Source organism: Puntigrus tetrazona, chromosome 3 (assembly GCF_018831695.1).
Source record: "Puntigrus tetrazona isolate hp1 chromosome 3, ASM1883169v1, whole genome shotgun sequence".
In the NCBI taxonomy this organism is placed as follows: Eukaryota; Metazoa; Chordata; class Actinopteri; order Cypriniformes; family Cyprinidae; genus Puntigrus; species Puntigrus tetrazona.
The window spans coordinates 13,817,551-13,840,643 of record NC_056701.1 but is presented as its reverse complement, the minus strand read 5'-3'; the positions used below and the strand labels follow the sequence as shown (position 1 = coordinate 13,840,643).

The following is a 23,093-nucleotide window of genomic DNA, read 5'->3' as shown; positions in this document are numbered from 1 at the left end:
TAAAAACAAAGACGCTTTAGATGGGGCGCACACTAAGCTCTGATTTAAAGGCTTGTTGTGACAATGTTTTAGACAGATTTGTGAAGGCAGTGTGTCTCAGTGCCACAGGCACTCAGTGTGAAGGTCACTGGCACTGACAGCCGCACAAACACACACTCTCATTGCGGTCAGAGTTGAGGCCCAACAGAGCCACAGCAAAATAGGAGGCTTTCAGTGGATTCAAAGATAAGCTGTATCTGAAATGAGCTCGAGGAACATCGCTACATGACTGCCATCTGCTGTGAGGCTGTGTTCATCAGGATAATCTTACTATGGCATCACATACATCTCTGTGTAATTGTCTCGATCACATGCCATGACAGCTTTCAAATTGACTGTGGATCAAACCAGACCTGTTTGTCCATTGCTTTCAGGTGGATTCAGAGTCTGTCTTCCATAGCCGGATAAACATAGGGTTGATAGACTCTTTTAGTAGAGGCTTCATCCTCTGCTTTTCAATTCAGCCCACATAAAAATCTAAGATTAATATAGCTGCCAGTCCCCTTAAAAAATCTAACCTTGCTCTTGAAGCAATAAATAAATCTCCCAGCCGCAACAGCTCATTTTCAGGTAAACAGCTGAGCAATTCTCAAACAGCTCCTCAACACGTTAGCTTTGATCTACAGAATATACATTTAGAGTATTTACAATTTTGGAGATGGGGATTTTGAGTCTTCGCAGGATTCAAGCGTTCGCTAAAATGACGAGATTCATTCGTTGATTTATTCAGTGTTTATTTACTTAGATTAAATATTGACACCAATAGAGGGTGACAAATTAACAGTTTCATCTGATTTTAAATGTGATTTGATTTGATTTGGTTTGATTTGTCAACAAGGCGTTTGTTCAAGACTAAAACAACTTTTAATATGCTTATTTTAATTTGTGTTTTAAGAAAGCAGATCTGCCATTTTTCTTCTAGTGTGTGAACAGGTAAGAGTGACTTTTATCAAGCTATTAAAGTATATATAATGTTTCATCTTGTTTTTTAGCCGCCTAGGTCTCATTAGCTTCAAAAGCAATAGACTTCAAAAATAAGAGTCAGTGTAAGAAAATGTAAAAAGAAAAGAAAACAGGTTTATTATCATGTCATTATAAAGTCTCTACAACATGAAATGAGCAGCAATTCTCTAATTAAACATGCAGCTTTAGCTCAGCAGATAATTCTCAATGTGTGTAAGGCTGAGAATCAATGTAATGACTTTATTTTGAGGATCAAAAACAACCTAATCTATAAACCTGCTGATGTCTTCAAAACACACAGCTTGGGCAGCTACGACTCAGTGGCAGGATTAATGATGCTGTTCTTTTATTGAATTCATTACCACGCTCAGTGAGCATTAATATAATAAAGCCTTAATTGTTCTGTCTAAACCCAATCAGCTAATTATGACTTTTCATTTCTTGAACTGCAACTCTGCAGTTTCTTCAGTGCAATTCATCATCTTTAGACTTTTAATATACTAAGGGTTCCTGTTATAGCTGTCAATCAATATAACAGAAACAAATAAGTGAAAGCCACACTGTGACTTGCTTCAAAACCATAAAAGTCACATTTTAAACATAGCTTTAATTTAAAGATCTTTTATATGAGTTTTGGTATATTATTTAAAATTTTAGGTACGCATTATATATCTGTAGTTATATTGGTTCTGGATGATAAAACTGGTTGAATTACATTACCATTTTTATCTGTTTCAGCGATAACATTGTGGAATCTGTCTTGAACAACGGTTTTAAACATTGTTATTAATAAGAGATGTGTCTTAGCAGCAAATTAGCATATTAGAATGATTTCTGAAGTAATGATGCTGAAAAACTCAGCTTTGTTAACACAGGAATAAATTGCATTTGAAATTTATAACAATAGAAAAGAATAATTTTAAATAGTACTTTTTACTATAGGCCTATGTTTAGTCAAAAAAAAAAGCCCACACACACACATATATATATGTATATGGTTGCTTTTAAAACTAAACTTTGTTTGTAAAGCACCAAGCAACACACGGCGACAGCAGTTTCCCCATCACCTTAGCCAATAAGTGAGAAAATAATATTTTAAAGGTATGTCATATGCACATTATGACATCCATATGTAGCGGCCCTGCTCTCTTCGGTAATAGAGATAACAGACGTCTTGTGATAATAAATCTAAAGTGTTCTCATAAGAGGCTTAATGTTCTTTCTAATCTGAGATCATTCCCTTAAATGGGAGCAATAGAGGAGCAATAGTGGGAATTTGATTTATGAGCAAGGAAAAGCTTGTGATTTCACTGCCTCCCCCTTTAATAAACCTGCCTTCATAAAAAAATGTTCTGGAGAAAGAACAACTGAGAAACAGTAGAGCTGAGATATTTCAGAAACGGATATTACCAACACTGAAAAAGAAGATTGTCTTGCTTGATGGCAGTTTGTTGGAGATAAATGTTTAAGAGGCAGAGGAACCAGGAGAGCTATAGATGTGCTTGGATTATTACCCATGATCCAACTGACGTGGCTGCTAGACATTAGTTGTGTGAGATTCAAATGCGTTTTAGTATACTTATTTTTCACTAAGGGAAAGTAGCCTGTTTCAACCATGAAACGTTGTCAGTACACACCTTTTTTTCAAGTTTCAAGTCCACCAACGTTAATCTACTCTCCTGCCTGGTTTGTTTGTTGGATGAGAATAGCAGGTTTGGCAGTATGATAGGTCAGATATGATTGGCCTGTCAATCAGTCTCCCTACCAAGCATCAACTGCAGGCTACATTTTTTCCACACTGCACTCTGAAAAAATTGGTGCTATATATCACAAAACGTGGTTCTTTGACGTGATAATCATAGGAGAACCACTTTTAGTGCTAGTCAGCACCAATTGTTAAAGGTGCTATTTAGCACATTTGTCAAATTATGCTATGTAGAACCATAAGCGATGCCATATAGCACTTTATTGCAGTGTTTCTTCGGCTTGTTATTATAGGGGAACCTTTTTTGGTACTTTATAGCACATCTGCTTAAAAATAAGAATCATGTTAGCACATTTGTCAACAAGTCGTACACAGAACCATTAGATGTACCATATACAACTACCATAGATGAGTCAGTATACTTCTAAATATATACACACTCACACACTGTGATGTTGTAATCAAGTAACTTTTTTGCCTATAGTTTTTGGCCTCCAATAGTTTAACATTAATAGTGAGTTAAATGACTGAAAATGAATAATACACAACCACTTGCAAACCAACTTGCATACACTGAAGTTTGGCAGTGTCTTTCACTCTTTTACTGTGAACAGTGTATTAACATTTTTGTAAGAAAAAAACAAACAAAAGAAACTGCAACTAGACCTGAAATAGAAAATAGTGACAAGAAGTAGTTTAAATCTGTGAATGAATGTTTTGTGTATAGACACTGTCAGTCAGAGCACAGTTCACTCATGGAGAGCTCATGATTTGAATCAGGTATGTTAAATAAGTGAGACAGGCAATACATGGTGCAGGACACCTGGACTTGAGTTGAGAACCGCTGCTTTAGGGTACTGGATCCCAGACACAAAATACACACACAGGAGGAGTCCCAGTGCTGTCAAGGTGTCCTCGCTCTCAATCTGTGGTTAAATGTCCATCCAACGTGAACACAATGTGGTCATACTGCTCCAGATGACCCTCCTTACAGAGTTTAACCTTCATATTAGGTGTTGGGACAGGCTGGTCTGAGAATGGCTCTGAGGGATAATAATAGCATTAACCATCTTCTTATATTAATTTTCAGTTAAAATTTAAATACTGTCATACAACTGATTTAATTATTTCGGCCACGACCTGAAAATAAACTATTTTCTCTTTAATTTGATAGCATAGTTTGTGTAAAGCAGGGGGACCCAATCCTGCTCCTGCTGATGAACTCCAAGTTCAGCTCCAACTCTAATCAAACAAACCTGAAGCAACTGAACATGGTTTTCTGGATCACTTGAAAATTAAAGACAGATATGTTTGATTAGAGTTGGAGCTGAACTTTCCAGGACAGTTGTTCGCCAGGAGCAGGATTGGGCACCCCTGGTGTAGACCAAGAAACAAAAAACTAACAAAGAGTAACAAAATGTGCAACAAGTGTAGTGTTTTGATTAGATTGTGTTTTACATGCTGTATTCACTGTTCAGGGCTCACCTCATCTTTAAACAGCGACCCAGCTCCTCTTTAAGCAGAGCAGGTAAGAGCAGAATAGCTGCTTCCAACTATAGACCTGTAAACAAAATAACCTCATTAGTTTAACATGACATGGTGGATCCATTTCTTGTACATCCATTACTGTGTACAAAAATGCAGGAAAGAAGACAGGTGTGATCTCAGGCAGATAGGTAGGGTGTCCGTGGTAGAATGAAAAACTAAGCAGTGATGATTTAATTAACTCTTTTCAGTCTGCCATCTTCACATTCATCAATCACGCACCTGAAATTCTCCTTCAGGAGACTTGGGGTGTGATTACAGAGAGCTGTGTGAGAATTTGTTGGTCCACATCAACACTGGCACAGCTTTGCTATAACTATAAGGACTTGACAATGTACTGACAGCAATTTGACAGTCCCAGCTGAACACCTCTGATGTGACTTTAAACGCAGTCCTTGAGCCAAAAACTATACATTCACTGTATGGACAAATGTATTGGGACATCCCTTTCTGTAGAACAGAAAAAGGCACTTTCAAAACTTTGGCAATAAAGATGGAACCATACCTCATGTTTCCATGAATTATCATATATGTATAATCTGACAATTAGTAAATTAGTAAATTAAGTTCAATGTTATGCAATAACAAAATGGTGAGTTGTAAGCATATCTGGTAATCCATATTTGGAATTTGTGTTCTGCAAGTGCAAAAAACTTTGCTGGCTTAATGGCTTCTTTATACAGTGGTTCTATATAGAATCTTTACCACATCAAAGAACCGCTGAAGAACCATAGTGGCGCTCTACCGGTTCTTTATACAATAACGGTGCTATATAGCACCTTAACCTCTCCAAAGAACCAGCTTTTTAGAGTGTAGGCTATAATTTAATTTTTTTTTTTTTTTACACACTGTTGTTTAAAAGTTTGGGGTTGAAATGTTTTGAAGTTTTAAAGTATCTCTTAAAGTATCTCTTATTCTTACCAAAGCAAAAAACGTATACAAAATAAATTTTTAGGTTCCAGTTCACTTTTAATCATTTTTAGTGATTTACTCTCATTATGATGATGATAATGATAATGATGACGAGGGCGGTAAACAAAATCTCATTAGACATGCTGCTAGTGAATGGAGGAGTGCTGATGATGCTTCCTTTGGAGAGAACGCCTTGGGCTTTAGTACCCTCATTAAGAAAAGTAGGTCAGGCGGTGTGTTTGTATGTGTTCACCTCACGAGCAAGAAAGACACACACGGATATATGAAGAGACAAGCCTTACTGTATCTGGCCTACTAATAGAGTAAGTGCCGCAGAGTGAAGAGGACAATGAATTTTGTATGGCTTGTGATGAGGAGCCTGGGAAACAGGGGACGTGGGGAGAGTGGGGTTTTCTGGCCCATCCCCCATCATGCTCTGCTGCAGACCTGCATGATAGTGCCAGTGAGAGAGGGAGAGATGGGTCAGGCAGGGTTCCTGCGAGTTTAGTATTCTGCTCTGAGCAGTGGCACTCCGACGGTTTACGTTCACGCTTGCACTGGCAGCCTCACAACCGTAGCCATGGTTACAGCATATTTCATGCACCAATCAGAGACGGCGAGCTGGGACAGAAAATCCAATGAGGGCTTTTTGTGTGCTCCACTTTGAAGACATCCTGTGTCATAATGCATTGTGGGAAGATACTAAAGGACGTAAAGGATGCAGATAAACATACAGTAGATACAAAAATCTTAATTGAGGTTTTAACTGTTAGTGTTTAGGCTATATATGTAGTTTTTGCTAAAATTCTTTTTCAATTTACTAATTTTTTTCCTTAAAAGAGAGATGTGTTATTATAGTTGACACATTTCTAAGTAAAATGACCAAACAGATGTTTTCCAGTTGTTTAGAGTATTTGTTTTACAATATTTTATATTTAAGTATTTGTCCAATACCATCAACAAAACTGCTCAATATGTTAATTAAAACTTAAACAAAAATATGTAAAATTATATTTTTATAGTGCAAAAATACCATGTATGTTTAAATGGTAACAGGTGCATGCTGTGTGCATGGTTTGCACCAGAATAAATTATAAATAAATATACTTGTACTTTCATACTGATTCACACAAAAAATAATAAATTCTATACTTTATGTGTGTGTGTGTGTGTGTGTGTGTGTGTGTGTGTGTGTGTGTGTGTGTGTGTGTGTGCATGCATTTATGCATACATTATGTATTAGAGTTAACACAAACACATTTACTTTGATAGTGATTATTGAGAAGTTCATGGTTTTGATATTAATTCATTTTCCTTTAGTGGCAGTGCTTTTCTGCATAATCCAATTATCTCAAATGTTTTAATCTGTTTTTTATAAAATTGACCAAAATGCTGGAGTCTGGAATGTACTTTAGCTCTATGAGTTTGTGTTTGGAAAAGTCACAGCTGCTTTTGGTGCAGAATTCAAGATGGAGTGATTAAATCTTGTATATACAAACAGACACACACAATCTGCTGCCTCATATATAATCACGTGTTCTTACACTGGCAGACTCTGCTATTATCAAAAACAGCTGAGCAAACATACACGCAGCGACACATGCACACAGATGAATGAGGCTGTGACTCAATCACAAACTCTTCATATAAACTTCAAACTTGCAGTTCTCTGCAAGTAAATGAATGTGCTTGTAGTTCAAGTGTATGTGGCTGACCGTATTGTCTGCCAAGCCCTTTGCATAGCAGTTGATGTGGTCAAACTGAAGAGAGACACAGGAGAGCAAGAGACATTAACATTCATGTAGCCAAAATAAGCTCGATTTTTTTGTATCATTTTATAATCAATCCGTTTTAATTCTACTTGCTTGCATTCAAATCCAAATTAAGGTTGTGCATTTTTTGTTCTCATCCAAAAAAAGACATTCTGACATCCAGTTTATGTTATTTTATGGGTATTATTATATTCACAGATTTTCACCACTGCACCATGCAGCTCTCAATGGAAATGTGGAGGTTATATCTCTGCTGCTGGAGTCTCAGGCCATAGTGGACATCAGGGACCAGAAAGGTACTAGATAAAGTGTTAGCCTAATACGCCCTGTTTTGGCACGCAGGTAAAAAGTACAGCATGGCTTTGGATCTCACATCCATACAACCTGATACAGGCTTAACTCTAAATGTTTTAGTCTAATGTGTATTTTTTTATATTTTTAGTATTTTGCAGTACATTAATATTACAAGTCTTTCCTTTCATGTTCCAGGGATGCGGCCTCTGCATTATGCGGCGTGGCAGGGAAAGTCAGAGCCCATGAAGTTGCTCCTGAAGTCAGGCTCTTCTGTGAACGGTCAGTCTGATGAGGGTCAGATCCCCCTGCACCTGGCTGCTCAGCACGGACACTATGACGTAGTGAGTTCACACACTGCCCACTGTTCATCAAAGACTCCATGTGAGAACTGGTGTATGATAAAAGATTTGGCATGCCGTTACGAATACTGGCAACTTGGAATCAGAACCTGACGAGTAAACGCTTTGAAGCTAGATCATCCCACACACATGCATTTAATGAAAGGCACAAGGCAGACACTTTTCCTCCTCTCTGTCAAAGTTTCTACCTCTTAGTGAAGAAGCAGCTTTAATAGATACCATAGCTCCCTTTTAAAGACTTTTTAAAAGGTTTTTGCTTAAATGTTTAAACATATGAGAGAAATATGCTATTATTTTGTGTGAGGCTAAAGAGCTGGGAAGTGTGGAACTGTTTTCTGAAATTATACATATATATAGTAGGGGTCCACAAAAATAACATTTCAATCAATATGTAAGCTGTTAATAATTTTAATATTTTTTTGTATTATTAAAAAATACGGATAGCTGATATTATAATTGGGTAACCATTTAGGTAACACTTTTTAACTATTAACTATGGCTTTTCCCTCAGTGAATTCTTAACGTGCTGCTTATTAATATTAGTAAGGTAGTTGTTTAAGTATTGAGTAGAATCAGGGATGTAGAATAAGGTCATGTAGAATGTGCTTAATTAGCACTAATAAATGGCTAATATTGTAGTAATATGCATGCTATTAAGCAACTAATAGATGTAACCATAAAATAAAGTGTTACCTAAAATGATGTTAACAGTTTATAGACAATTCTCACCATTAAATAGTTTCTTATTAGCATACCTGTTATTAACATATTGACTGTTTATTAGTACTTATAATTTACATATTCTGCATGACCATATTCTACATTCCTAATCAATACATAAACTTAACAGTTGCATTACTAAGCTGTAATTACTAAAATACTTAGATAATGGTTTTCTAATAGGAGGAATTGAACTTTAAAATAACGTGTGACCAAAATTGTATACTATAATGTCTAAAATAATTAAATAAAAAAAGGTGATAAATGAATTATTTAATGTATTGATTACAAATAAATAGTAATATTTTCAGTATAGGGCTAATATATCCACTGTTGACAGATACATTAAATTAAGTTGAAATGTATTCTATTCTATTCTATTGTATTCTGTTCCGTTCTAATGGAATATATGTGCAGTATAATATAATATTGGCTTGTAGTAAAATAACCAAATCCTAAGAACTGACAGCTGGTTACGTGTTCACAGTCTGAGATGCTTCTGCAGCACCAGTCGAACCCCTGCATAGTCGACAATGCTGGGAAGACCCCACTGGACCTGGCTTGTGAATTCGGTCGGGTTGGGGTGAGTCACGCACTACATTTTTGGGTCACTGTCAAATTACTACTACATCTCTTTCCTGTATCTAGTTGGCTTTTGTGCGTGTATGATCGTCTGTTTGCTCTGCAGGTGGTCCAGCTGCTACTGAGCAGTAACATGTGTGCGGCTCTGTTGGAGCCCAAGCCCGGAGACTCGACTGATCCCAACGGCACCAGCCCGTTGCATCTCGCTGCCAAAAACGGACACATCGACATCATCAGGTGAGCGTTCAGAGCACCAAGATTCAGATGGAAAGACAGGATGCATGGCTCAAATGCTCTTCTAAAAATAGAAGTCACACCTCTAGTGAGCTTTTCCAGATCTCAGACTGCCTGTGCCGGGTCGATGTTACACTTCTGTTTATCAGACACTGAAAGTAAAACAGGTCATTTCTTCAAACCCATAAAACCTCGAGATACTTTGAGAAACTTTTTTAACAACATTACACGCTTTATAACAAGGTTATAAGGTAAAATTCTTAAACGTAAAGAGTAGTTTTAGTAGAAAGTATTAGTGCATGTTATTCATGAGCTGCTGGCGGTATTTGCACCTCATATATTATGGGCTATGATACATCACACGTAGCAATCTCTCGTAACACATCTGTAAAGATTTCGTTTGTGTCTTATCTAAACCTAATTGACATTCCTTTGCAGCATGGCATAAGAAACTATCTGTATTCTGTATCTGTGGCATCAACACCAGGGAACAGAATATACTGGTTAGGTATGTTTTTGAAGCATGTTAGCTGGTTTAAGGCCCTTTGCAGGAGGTAGTTGCTTAGGACCAGCTTAAACAAGCTTAAATCTGTCATGCTTCAAAGTAATACTGTAGGTAGACTCAGAAATCTGTGTGCATTGACTGATGCATGTAGCAGCTCTGGGGTGGGACAGGAAAGCTTGAGTGAAATTCTAAGTTGAATCATTATCGATCATATCAAGAGAGCACTAATGTCTTGTTTGTGTGTTCACATAAATGTTCGTTTTAGGTAGCAATAATATTTACCTCCTCATGAAGTGTCTTTACACATGCATTCATGATCAAACTGCAGCAGGTTTTTGTGTGGACAAGCTACCGCACAGTCTGCATTTGTCAAGCCATAATACATAATTGAATTTTAAAAAAAGAGTTCTAATAAAAAAAAAAAACCATTCACTGAGAATGAGTCTCAGGCCAGTTTGTTTCTTCATCAGGAACTGATTTGGAGAAATTTGGCATTCCATCACATTCACTAGTTTCCTTTGCAGTGAATGAGTGCCGTTAGAATGGACAAGGAAAGCATAACAAAGATACTGATTTAACAATGAGATTATTTATGTTGCTATGCATTTTAACTTTTTAACATTTTTATTTTAAGAGCTAAGAAAGTTATTCATAAACATAATCAAACACTGTAGCATGGACTTGGAGCTCTGGGATGGAAATGTATAAGGGAAAGGGAAAAGCCTACATTATATTAATGCAAGCTGACTTTATGAGCCATTGGTGTGATGTGACTAGACCCCGCTGTGTGTGTTTGAGTGTTAATGGATCCATGTGCTTGACAAAGTGAGACTCTGCATAGAGACATGCTGTCACCGATGCTAATGAGCAGCCAATGAGCATATGATGATGATGCAGGCGGCGTGTGCAGGTCAAAAGTGCTGGATTTACTGCCGCTTGTGAGAGAGAAGGGGAAACAGTCTGTCACTTAACATGTATTACAATATCCATATATCATATATCAATATCCATTCAACAAAGCCATTTCTGTTCTACTGGCATCAAAGAGAATTGCAACTCTGAGACCATATATGTCTGGGTTTTGGCTTTGCTTTCTTGTTTTTTTTTTCAATACTTGCTTAAGGTAGCTGAAGTTGTATCAATAGCATGCAGAAATTGTTTATAAACATGTCATGGTGCAAAGAAGATGGGATTTACAGAGAACAATTAAAACGATGCAAATACGCTTACATATAATGTATATGAAGACTGTAGAGAGAATTTTCATTGAAAAACAAGTCCAGAAACTAAATTAGGCTATTTATAAATCCCAAATTTCAAAGGCATCCAGTTTTATTTTATTTTATTTTAGCAACTGCTTTACTCAGTAAGTATTATAAACATATACAACTTCATGTTTCATATCACCATTCATTTCCGCACTAACCCATTTTGACTGAGCCATTGATCCCTGTGCGTGCGTGTGTGTGTGTGTTTTATGATATCTGCGTATTATCAGAACTGGCCTGGAGCTCAGAAATCTGCTAATTAAAGAAACTCTTTGATGAGCTGTAAGTCAATTATCATGTGACTTCCCATTGCATTATTATACAAATGCCCAGAGGTCCACATGCAACTATTTACATTAGATGAGAAATCTATTGCTCCAGATCTCGGCTCAGCCGTGCATTGTGTGCATCGACATACAAGCTCAAGCTTACTGGACATGCCATGTCCTCAGCATCACCTGCTGTATCTGTGTGCAGACAGCTGCACCTGCTCGCGATGAAGGGCATCTTTCCATCTTTCCACTGCTAGCATGAGCATGGTTGAGTGTGCACGTCCCCAGGCCTATTCCTCTGGGTTTGCCAGGCCCTATCCACTCCCTAATACAACACAATGCCATCCATCATTGTGACAGCCAGAGCCAGACCTCCTTCATTATCAGACAGAGATGAGAGGAAGATCAGAGGTGTTCTGTACTGTCCTGCCTTTGTACCATCCTAATGTTATATTGCATGTCAGACATTTTATTGGACAACAATCAGACTGACACATTAATCCCGAAATCATACAGCACACCCAAATTTGCCTCATTTGATCGATACATGTATAAAACAAATTGCATTATGTATTGTTTGTTTTTTTTGGTTTAAATCCTCTGGTTATGAGGATGATGATACATAGGCTCAATCTCAAGCCCTGTAGCTAACATCAGAATATCAGTGCAGTTAGCAATAAGGATCAATACTAGATGTCAATACAGATGTCAGCATGTGACTGTATGATAGTGTATATCCTAGTGCAGGGGTGTCAAACGCTTTTTAGGTCAAGGGCTGGCTTGATGTAAATATCACTTTATGTTGGGATTTATTTCGTTTAGCCTTGCTGAAGGTATAGAGAGTTCTTGAACAAATGAACATGCTATTACATGAAAAATATATTAAATATATTATTTTTAAATATATTATTATGAATATACTGCACTAATATAAATAAATACAAATTCCAGTTTTCTTTATATCATCTTGTATGCTGGATTGGACCACTCGGTGATCTGTTTTTGAGCTTTTAACCTTGGTGACGTGAATTCTTGATTTCAAACCTTAAAGAACATTACCTACAAGATGACAAACTATTTGGCACTAGATTGATCAATGTCTCATAAAGACTATAAAAGGAGCTCAAACACCTCCATGGGATCACCAGGTCTATCGCGGCTCATTTGACACTCATCATGAATTATCCTGTGTGGATGGTGAGTGTTGCTGGGTCCCACAGCAGCAGCGGCCCTCCCCGTCACATGTGTCCACACATCACCTCCATCTCCCCCCTCTCTCTCGCTCTCCAGCTCTGATCAGCCTGCAGCTAATTACGGGCCACGTGAGTGTGCAGGTTACAGCAACTGAGCGCAGGCTATCGCAAGACTGTTAATTACATCATTAATCCAGTCACCCCAAAGGCCGCACACATTGGTTGGCCCTAAATAGATTAATGCAGTGAGGGAAAGTATGAAAGCAGGCTTCATTTGTTGTTCATATCTTTGAAAGAAATGGATCGTGGCACATCTAACCGAAGCTGTTACCTTTACATTAAAATTCTGTCTCCTAAACTCAGTGTCATGTACGTGTGTTAATGCTTTCATACCTGTAATTAACACAGATGAATGTGGTCATTTGCCCACTAGCAGAAACCGTTTTTCTTATGTGCGCCGATGTTAAGTGATGGCTCAGCACACAATTGGACCAGTCAATATGTTATTTAATCTGCTGCATTTTCCAAGAGAGGTCAAGCATGAGAGGGCATTATGTGAAGCTAAAACGGGTCATTTTGGCAGCTAATTATAGGGGGAGGTGTCTGATACAGCACCAGGGCCAAGTTCTCTCACTCTGTTTCCCATCCTCCTCTCTATGGCCGTGACTCAGGCCACCTGTGTTTGCTGATGTCCTGCTGTTGTAATTGAATTTATTCTGGTGTCAGAAGGTCGTGCTCAATCCAATAGAGGCCGTTCAGTCGTCGGGTGGCTGATTGGGGATGTTTGGGCAGTTTAACATACAATAGTAGGGTAAGATGGGGAAGACACTCATAATTGACATAAGTAACAAAATTAGAAAAAAAAGAAATAAATAGAAACATATAGACACTACTCAGGTATAGGTATTTAAGTATTCTATTTAAAATTGTGTTTTTGTTGAGTAATTGAATAACCAATGACAGATAAAGCTGAATCTCAGTATAATAGACCCCAGACTTTTGAATTGTAGTGTATATTGTTATAAAATATTTTCATTTAAAGCATTCATCCAAGACATGCATTTTTTATCAAATATATGCAGCCTTGTTGAGGATAAGAGACCTCTTTAAAAATGTAAACAAAAAAAAGTAGCATATGATCACAAAAAAACAATTATCTTTCTCTGCACCTAATTACATGGCTCTCTGGAATACTTGATTCTAATTGTTCGGATGTGGCACCCTGTGGTATATAATGACAGTAAACTCTATTTGTCACCCAAATCATTTACTTTTTTTTTTTTTTTTTTTTTTTTTTACAAATATAAAGCAATTCAGTAACTTAAAGTATTAATGTCTGTTTATTCATTTTGTAAGTAGCTGTATGGTAGACAGAATATTGTACAACGCAGCCATCTGGTTAATACTGCAAAAAAAAAAACCTCAGGAGGGTGATCACTTGATCACTCGAGGACATTGACAAGTTTCATTGAAAATGGTGATCCAGACGTGAATTCTGAGCCAGATGTAAGCAGATTGTTGACAGCGTTTTTTTCGTGTTTGATTCAAACTAGTTACTAATTTTGTCCTCTCTGAACAGATTGCTGATCCAGGCCGGTATCGACATCAACAGGCAGACCAAAGCGGGCACTGCCCTGCATGAAGCTGCGCTGTGTGGGAAGACTGATGTGGTGCGCCTCCTGCTGGATGTGAGTTCACAGAGTGTACAGCAACATGGAGACTGTTCAAATAAAAACAAAAATATAATTGCAAAACAGCACCAGCATTTAGTTTACTGAATGAATGAATCAGCCCATACTGTTTGTGATAACATTAAGAGCATTGTGATTATATTAAGAGCATAACTGTTATACTTAGGTGCACATAAATTGTCTTCAACCAACTTTGCTAACAAGTAGTCCACCTGTTTAGATTCAAATTAGCAGTTAATGTTGTGGTGGTTGAAATTATTTTAATTAGTGAATTGGTTGGAAGTGGCCATAGAGGATACAATCAGAATTACAGAACTTTTGGGACATTTTAAAAATTTTCATTAAAAAAAATCTGAAAGAATTTCAAATCACATGAGCCAATATTTTATTCACAATACAAAACAGAGGACACAACAGATGTTTAACTGATATTTCTTTACACTTTTATCCACTATTATGAGCTCATTGTATCTCTAAAAAAGTTGACACGGGCAACAAAGGACTGAAAAAGCAAGACATTTTGAAAAGATTCAGCTGGGAGAACATCTAGCAACTAATTAAGTTAACTGACCTCTGGTCTGTAACATGATTAGCTATAAAAGGGATGTCTTAGAGAGGCAGAGTCCGAATTTGACATTCTTGTTTGAAATCATGGATGCCGTGTCCTCCAGGCTAAAGAAAAGGGAGACGTTCCAGTGTGTTATTCAAAAGCCAGCATCTCTGATGGTATTGGGGTGCATAAGTGCAAACAGTATGGGTAGCTTGGATGTTTTGGAAGGCATAAAGGTATATGAATGTTTTAGAGCAACATATGCTCTCCTCCAGATGCAGCCACATACTGCAGCTAATACAACAGCATGTCTTTGTAGTAGAAGAGTCCAGGTGCTGAATTGGCCTGCCTGCAGTCCAAGTTCGGTGTATTATTACACAAAAAACACATCAAAGACAACCACAAACTCTTCAGCAGCTGGAAACCTTGTATCAGACAAGAATTGGACCAAATTCCAACACCAAAACTCTAGGCACTCATAACCTAAACTGTTTTGAGAAGAAAAGGAGATGCTGCACAGTAGTAAACATGCCCATGTCCCAACTATCCTGAGACCTGTAGCACAAATCAAAATAGAATTGAGCTAAAATTAGAAATCTAATTTTAAAATTTCTCATTTTATACGTTTGTTATGCAATCTATGTTCAATTGTGAATAAAATATTGCCCATTTTTTTATTTAATTCTAATTTTTTTAAAAAACGTCCCAACATTTCTAGAATTCGGTTTGTAGAGTAGACTGGTCTCTTTTCTCATTCAACCTCTTATCTAAATGAGCTTTTATGTTTCACAGAAAAACATATCTCCCATGTTGGTAAAGAGGATCCCAAACATGATCTAATATTGAGTTAACCTTCACCCTACAGAGTGGCATCAATGCAACAGTGAGAAACACATACAGCCAGACGGCCCTGGACATCGTCTACCAGTTCACTGCTACACAGGCCAGCCGAGAGATCAAGCAGATGCTGCGAGGTAAGAAAAGGGGTAAATATATATCACTTTTTTTATTCGTGTTTGTGTTCATATATATTTATATATATATATATGTTCATATGTGATGTATAGTAGCTTATGCAATTTATATGTGTTTACCTCAATGCAGATGCCTCAGCAGCCTTGCAGGTCAGGGCACTGAAGGACTACTGTAACAATTACGACCTGACTAGCCTTAATATAAAGGCTGGAGATGTTATCACGGTAATATTCATAAGACCTGCTCTTAAACAAATTATGAATATTTGAAGCTAGTTCAAGCTAGTCAGTTTGTTTTACTTTCACGTATTATTAAAATTCAAAGTGTGTTAAATATGTAGATGTTTTAAAAAATTCACATTGAAGGTCAATTTTGACTGCATAAATAATTACAAATTATTCCTTTGAAATAATAGTTCAGTGTACTTTCAGAACTTGTCAACAGAGGGTGCTGTTGACTGTGTTTCTCTCCAGACATTCAAAAATCATTTATAATGAGATTTCATTGAAATCTAAATCAAAAATCATTTTAAAATAAAAGTAAACAAAAAATAACCTTTACGATTTCTACATTTCCGAGATTTTAAATGAAGTTAACTATAAAGATCCTGATTTTAGGTTTGCAGTTAAATCTGGCATTACAAGGTATTAAAGGTGATGTAGATTGATTGTAGATGATTTATTACTCATATAGGTTCTGGAGCAACATTCAGATGGGAGGTGGAAGGGCTGCATCCATGATAACCGCACAGGAAATGACAGAGTGGGCTACTTCCCCTCCAGCTTGGTGGAAGTGATCAGTAAGAGGCCTGGGGCTGCGGGTAAGAGAGGACAACAGGCGGGTCAGTGCTGCCTCTTACTGAGACCTCACGCACTCGCAGATGCACAAGTAATGCTACTAAACTCACATGACCCTGATTCTGTTTACAGCCAGCTGTTCATGCTGCTCATGTGCACTGGATTGAGAGACAGATAGGGCCATCTGCTTTTGTGGCAACAAAAACAGGGCAAATGTGGAGCATCTTTATCTTATTTTTGATCTCCTATTGCTCAGCTTATATAGAATTTTATGTTGTCAGAAAGGAATCTGCTGATACTAGTGCCTCAAATAGCAGCTAGGTCTCCATCCAAACACGGATTGCGCCCTCTGCTGGTCAACTGGAATTTAATAAACAATTGTATGCAATGATGTCTACATCTTCTTCTTAGTCCACATTGGCCAATAAGTACCACTTTATCCTTGCTAAAGAACCTAATTTTGAGGCTGAAGGAGAAGAGAAGAGAAGAGAAGAGAAGAGAAGAGAAGAGAAGAGAAGAGAAGAGAAGAGAAGAGAAGAGAAGAGAAGAGAAGAGAAGACCTGTTACACCTGACATTAAAGATGCTTTAAGCTTATCACTCATAGGAAGATTCTTTGGGCATCAGAAGACCTTTTTGTGCACCTGTGCAGATTTCTATGATCCATAAAGTGCGTTTTTTTCATCCAGAGGGTTTATGTCCGGTCTATGGCTCTGTTTGGGAATGACAGCAGGGGACTAATCTAAGTGTTCATTGTGTCTCATGCTTCACTAAGTATCCATGTCTGTGTCTACATCTGCTGCTCTCAGTCTCCTCCACTCCATCCACTTATTTTTGTGCCCCACTTTTTGTGCTTTCGAATAGTTCAGGTCCTTTTTTATAGTCCCTTATTTACTGAAATTGCAGTTTTTATCAACATACTGTACTGCAAGTGATATAATTCCTGTTATATTTATGTCGTTAGTGAAAGGAAGAGAGTTCTCATCTACAAGCCCTCTACAAAGTCCTGCTGTGCTCGCAGTAAACATAAATGGTCAAATTGTGCACTCGCACAGCCACCCACACACAGACTAACTGAAAACAGTCGTGCATACTGAACTTCTCATTTGAGAAGATCACTCTTTTTCTCCTCAGGCACTTACAGAAAGAGACTTTTCATTTCAGTCAAACACCAGCTCATTTCCAGTTCGTTCACTAACCTTGCATTTCCACATATCGCCTCTATTTCAAATATATATACATATATTTATATATATATATGTATATATATATATGAGTGTACGTACATAAAATATCAATCAACAACTTGAAGATGATATAGTTACATGCATTTCACTTCATTCACACTAAATAGTTCGATATATAAAGCAAGCGTTTCTTCCTTTTGAGTTGTCTTTTATGGTTTTGCTGTTTTGAATTTCGTGATTGGTTGTGATTTTTGTGTTGGGTTAATTTGCTTTCCCTCTCTTATGTGTAATTGTTTTGTTTGTTGTGGTGGTGGTTGCTGTGTTGTCGTATCTAGGTTCATGGAGTACAGTCACTTGTACCCAACAGTATCAAAAGATACAGCTCTGTGCGCCGGTGTGCGGCCCTGTGTCGCCCGCCGTTGCCATGGTGAATGGGGACTCGTATCATGAGATTCATATCCTGCCGCCTCCTCCACCTCCGCCACCACATTCCCATCTGCCACTTTTCACTTCCTTTGGCTATAACAGGTCCCCAAACACCTCAGGAGAGCCGCACAGTGGACAAGGTACAGATCCCCTAATCTGTCTCCACTGTATTATTATTAATATCATTTAGAATTTATATTATTATTCACAAAGCTTTAAGGAATGTGTTAAACTAAAGTAGTTTTCATTTTAATAGTCTGAATACAAACAGTCATCTCCAATAATTCCTTAAAGTTTTCTGAATTGATTTTTCTGTAAATTATTATTTCTGAATTTTTCTTTATTTGCATTTAATTTAAATTTTATTTTCTGACATTGTTTTGGTTGTTGATTTTTTTTTTTTTTTTTAGAGGCCAAGAATGACCAAGATTTGGCTAGTAAGTTCTTTTAACCAGCACAAAAGAGGTTCATGGCCTCTCTTTGTTGAAGCTGTTATCTCTCCTCTTTTACTCCTAAATCTCCCTGAGCTTGGTGCTACATTTTCCTTCTCTGTGATGACCACACCTGGGATTCGCTCCACTGCCCCCTTCACTCGTTCTTTCTTTTACACGTGACCAACAGGGAATGCACAGCCAGCCTCTCACCTCTCCATACCTGCATCTCTGCACAACATCAGTCTGTGTGTGTGCCGTCAATGAACATTTGTCTGTTTCATCTCTCCTTCGTCTCAACTGTACTGATCTGTCCAGTCATATACTAACTCTGATCCTTCCAGCAATTTGCGTATCAAACCAAACTTTGATATTGGTATAGAGCATGTTGCTATTCATATGTACTCTGGGTCGTCGTAGATTGGAATATGTTTAAGTCTGTTAGTTGTAGGTGGTCAGTAATCATCAGGCTCATGTAGAATCAGTGCGTTCAGAATTTGAACTATGGCCACTTGCAATCTGAATACACTTTCAGCTAGCAGTGAATGTTTTGCACTTTCAGTTCCCCTTAACACCATGTGTAAATCCATTATGAAGAATTACGCTGATTTTTTTTTCTCTTTAAATTAAAAACAATTCTGCACATTCTGTCTGGGCCTGGTAATTGTGAAACAAACCCTAAAGGGATAGTTCACCTAAAAAAGGAGATTGGCATCATTATTCACCCACATGTCATTTAAAACCTGTATGGGTTTTCAACACAATATAAGATTGTAAATTGGTCTATACAATGAGTCAGCGGTGTCTAATAGTCTAAGTCAACTTTGGTGAGTGACTTTCATTGTATGGACATTAAAAAACACAAAAAACAAGGGTGAATAAATTATTTTTTAGGTGAAGTTTCCCTTTAACAGTATTTTTTTTAAAAAAGGTCTGGTGAGACTCTTCTTTGATTAGAGACAGCTACTGTATAATGTTATTGTGTTTATTGGTATATGAACACATTAATGTACATTTGTGGTTTGATGAATCCTAATGAACTATGCTCCTGTAATGCACTGCAACACCTTTTGTTGTTATACCTATTTACATATATAATCATATATCTCTGTATATATTATATATGTCATACCTATGTGTACGTTTAATTCAAGGCATATATATATGTATATACACATATATACAGTACATGTTTCCTCTTTTATATTTCATGTACCTCTGTATGTAAATGTTCATATATATTTGTGTTAGATATACAGTATATATATGCGTGCTTGCCTTACGTGTGCGTTTGAAAGGGAGAGAGAGACTTGCAGCCAAGCAGACTGCTAAAGCGAAATAGTTTAGACGTAGTTTAGCTCTCCTCTTGCCTGACCTGTCCAAAAAACATCTGATCCCGGGCAGGTGGCCAAGCCAGGGCACAGTTAATGATGGTTTCTGTGTTAAAGGTTCTCGCGGCTCAGAGTCCAGTCCACATGGCTCACCCACCCCAGCCGGTGGTCCCCACGGCGGCAGCAGCGAGGAGATCTGGGTGCTGCGCAAGCCTGTGGCAGGTAACAGCAGGGCTGCCCCCTCTTCCTCCTCCTCTTCTTCTCTCATAGTTCCCCCTGCTTTGCCACGCTCCTGGTGCAGCCGCTGTACGCCTGGCCTCAGAAACCTCCTCTACCGCAGGCGTGTAGGCGCATTGAAAGGCTCTCATTCGCTCTGTCAGAACAGCATCCGCTAAGTCGTTCCCTCACGAACACATGTACAGACAATCCACAGATGTGTCTGTAGCCATGTGTGCAAACTGCATTTTCAATGAAGGCAGCGTGTGCCTGAGTGTGTTCTTATTAGCGACTCTGCTAACATGTCGTGTGTCATCTGTCACCTGTTCTTTATTCACCATTGTTATGTAAGTCTCTGTCATCTCGTCTATCAGATCAGTGCATTGCAGAGGGGAAGTTCATAGTGGTGTTTGGAGGGTTTCTCAGGGGGGTGTGGTCCGACTGGGCTGACCGTGTATGTGTGTGTGTTTGTCGGGGACTTGTTGTTCCAGGTGGAGACCGCAGCAGCGTGGGAAGTTCAGGCAGTGTGACCAGTGCCCGATCCTCTGGTAGTGGACAGAGCGCAGGCAGCAGCAGTATCCTTCATGCACAGGCAGAGGGAGTCAAGGTAAGCTATCTGACATGCAAAGTGACTCAAATCCTCCAATTGTGGTTTGAGAAGATGCCTGAAAGAACTTACTTATATGTTGTTGATTTAAATGGTTAGACTTGTCTTATATCTACTAATGCTGGCAACAACAATCTCCAAAAACCGTGACGTCACCCGTAGGTTTCTGAAGAGCATTTTTGATGCTCAAAGTGGGCGGACTTGGAGTTGGAATCGTGTCACCTTACGTTATTCTTGGACAATCGAAAATGGGCAAATAGGTGGAAACTGGTTGATGAAACCACGCCCCTTGCTTGACAGCAGCTGCAATCCACCTGTCACTCAGGTTGCCACACCCATATAGTAACGCTCCACTGTTTTTGGAAATAGGCTTATTCTCCAACTCCCCCAGAGTTAATAAATTTAGTTTAGTTTTTGGAATCTATTCAGCTGAACTCTGGGCCTGGCGATAGCACTTTTAGCATAGCTTAGCATAAATCATTGAATCCAATTAGATCCAATCAGTAGTATCACATTCAAAAATGACCAAAAACTTAATTTTTTCCTATTTAAAACTTGACTCTTCTGCACTAAGATCGTGAAAAATTAAAAGTTGTAATTTTCTATGCCTAATTTTCTAAGATTTGGAACTATACCCCAATTCCAGTGTAATAATCAAGGAAGTTTGCTGCTGTAACATGGCCACAGCAGGCACAGTGATATCACTGACCACCTGAAAACAGCCAGACCCTCTTGCTTGCACAGAGAGTGTGTCTTGCAAGCTGGGGACAGTTTTCCACAGGTGTGATGTCACTTTTTCCAAAAAAATTTAAGTGTTCCTTTAAAGCTGAACCCTTGTTTCATTCCAGAAGTAACCTGCTTTGTCTTGTTTGTCGGTCTGTTTTCATTTTTCTTTTTACTCTCCAATGTATTTTTTACTGCTTAATAACAATGGTGTGTGGCGTGAGAGCGACATTGCTTCTCAGCCATAGCAACAGTAACTAAGAAAGGTGGGTTTTTGCAAAGGTTCAGTTGAACCAACTTGACCTAAATCAGTGGTACTCAACTCTAGTACTGGGGACTTACCGCTCTGCACATTTTGTCCACACATAATTCAGATCATCTGCTTGTTAGGTGAGCACTCCATGAACTCAGATGAAAGGGTTGAGAACCACTGACCTAAATAATCACGAATAATGAGCTTCTACAAGCTAGAAAATATTTTAAACCAGCCACCGTTGAAGTTGGTCTGCCAGCCCTAATCACCAAGCAGAACATTGTGGTACTGTGAGATTTGGAATGATACACCCTAAAAATGCAAAGTGGTCTGTGTGTACATATTTAAAAATATCCACTTTATTTTTCCCATAAGGGTGGATTTACCCATTTGTAAATTTTATGTGTCTGGCTTCTGGTCTCATTCGTGTCCAGCTATTTTTGGTTCAAAAGCCCTACATTTTCCAAAGGGACATTTTACACTTATTCATTCTTGCAAACCTTTATTCTTCATAGCTGAACACAAGGGAGGTGAACTTGAAGTCCACTTGGCATAGCCTGCTTTGATATTTACATGTTATTTCTTGATCTGATGAGCTTTGTTCATTCTGTAGCTTCTGGCCACGGTTTTGTCCCAGTCAGCCAAAGCTAAAGAACACCTGCTGGAGCAGACCAAGTCTTTGGACCACCCCTCTCACGCTTCCAGCAACAAGGGTTAGTGGGAATTTCAAACAACTCTTTTGAGAAGAAATCACACGAGAATCTCTCGTCACAAAGATGTCTCTCCATCCAAAATGTTTTATCTTTTTTTTGCAAATTGGCTGCTTTTTCTGTGCCAGATGGTTGCACTAATAGCTGTGGGTGTGTGAGCATCACAAGGATCTGATTGGCTAAGAGGGATAGTTGGTCAGAAATCACAAAAGGGATTGGTTTGTGCAATAGCGGTACTTCAATGTGTACGAATGATTTCATGCTTCTTCTAGGACCCTCCTCACGCAGTCAGAGTTTGTCAAGCTGTCCACTTCATGAGCAGCCGTATGGGGAGGCGGTGTCTCAGAGGAAAGGGGAGGTGCTGCCCGAGGGGAAGGTAAGGAGACTCCTACTCCCGCTCGAATCACACTGTCCCCTTACCTTTCCCTCAAACAAGCAAACACTTTCTCACGCACACATACGCATGCATGCACTGGCCTCTGCGTATTCAGGATGCTTTCCCAGCACTTCCTCTCACAGCTGGCATCATCTGTATTACGTGCTCTCGGTTGTCGTCAGGACACGGTAAGTTGGCTTCTCCGCATGTCAACCTCTCTGTCTGATACTTCTGTCTAATATTGACAGCGATTACATTCTCTCTGATCTTTTCCGGTCATTCATTTCATTTTCTTTGCTACATTTTGAAGTCCATTCCAAATTTTTGCCTTATTTGCAGTAATTTTCACCTTATGATTTCTTTTCAGAGAGTACCCAACAACGTAGATTTTCATTTGAATGAGGAGTGTATTTTAAAGGTGATATGGTAATGGCACATAATCAAGATCAAGTCTGTTCA

At 38.4% G+C, this 23,093-nt stretch overlaps 1 protein-coding gene across 16 annotated transcripts in view; it reads left to right on the top strand.

Annotated features, from left to right (window-relative positions):
- Positions 1-23,093, top strand: part of caskin1 (CASK interacting protein 1) — a 76,475-nt gene that overhangs the window by 44,138 nt on the left and 9,244 nt on the right. For 3 of the 16 annotated variants that reach the window (XM_043235784.1, XM_043235786.1, XM_043235780.1), the window contains exons 3-16: positions 7,135-7,232; positions 7,426-7,571; positions 8,797-8,892; positions 8,998-9,128; positions 13,943-14,051; positions 15,470-15,590; positions 15,709-15,803; positions 16,273-16,420; positions 17,897-18,127; positions 18,398-18,424; positions 19,867-19,971; positions 20,457-20,572; positions 22,162-22,261; positions 22,531-22,634. In XM_043235784.1, the coding sequence (XP_043091719.1) occupies positions 7,135-7,232; positions 7,426-7,571; positions 8,797-8,892; positions 8,998-9,128; positions 13,943-14,051; positions 15,470-15,590; positions 15,709-15,803; positions 16,273-16,420; positions 17,897-18,127; positions 18,398-18,424; positions 19,867-19,971; positions 20,457-20,572; positions 22,162-22,261; positions 22,531-22,634 (1,627 nt within the window). The remainder of the gene's footprint in view (positions 1-7,134; positions 7,233-7,425; positions 7,572-8,796; positions 8,893-8,997; positions 9,129-13,942; positions 14,052-15,469; positions 15,591-15,708; positions 15,804-16,272; positions 16,421-17,896; positions 18,128-18,397; positions 18,425-19,866; positions 19,972-20,456; positions 20,573-22,161; positions 22,262-22,530; positions 22,635-23,093) is intronic. The other 13 variants (XM_043235796.1, XM_043235785.1, XM_043235781.1 and 10 more) reach the window with 12 other exon arrangements.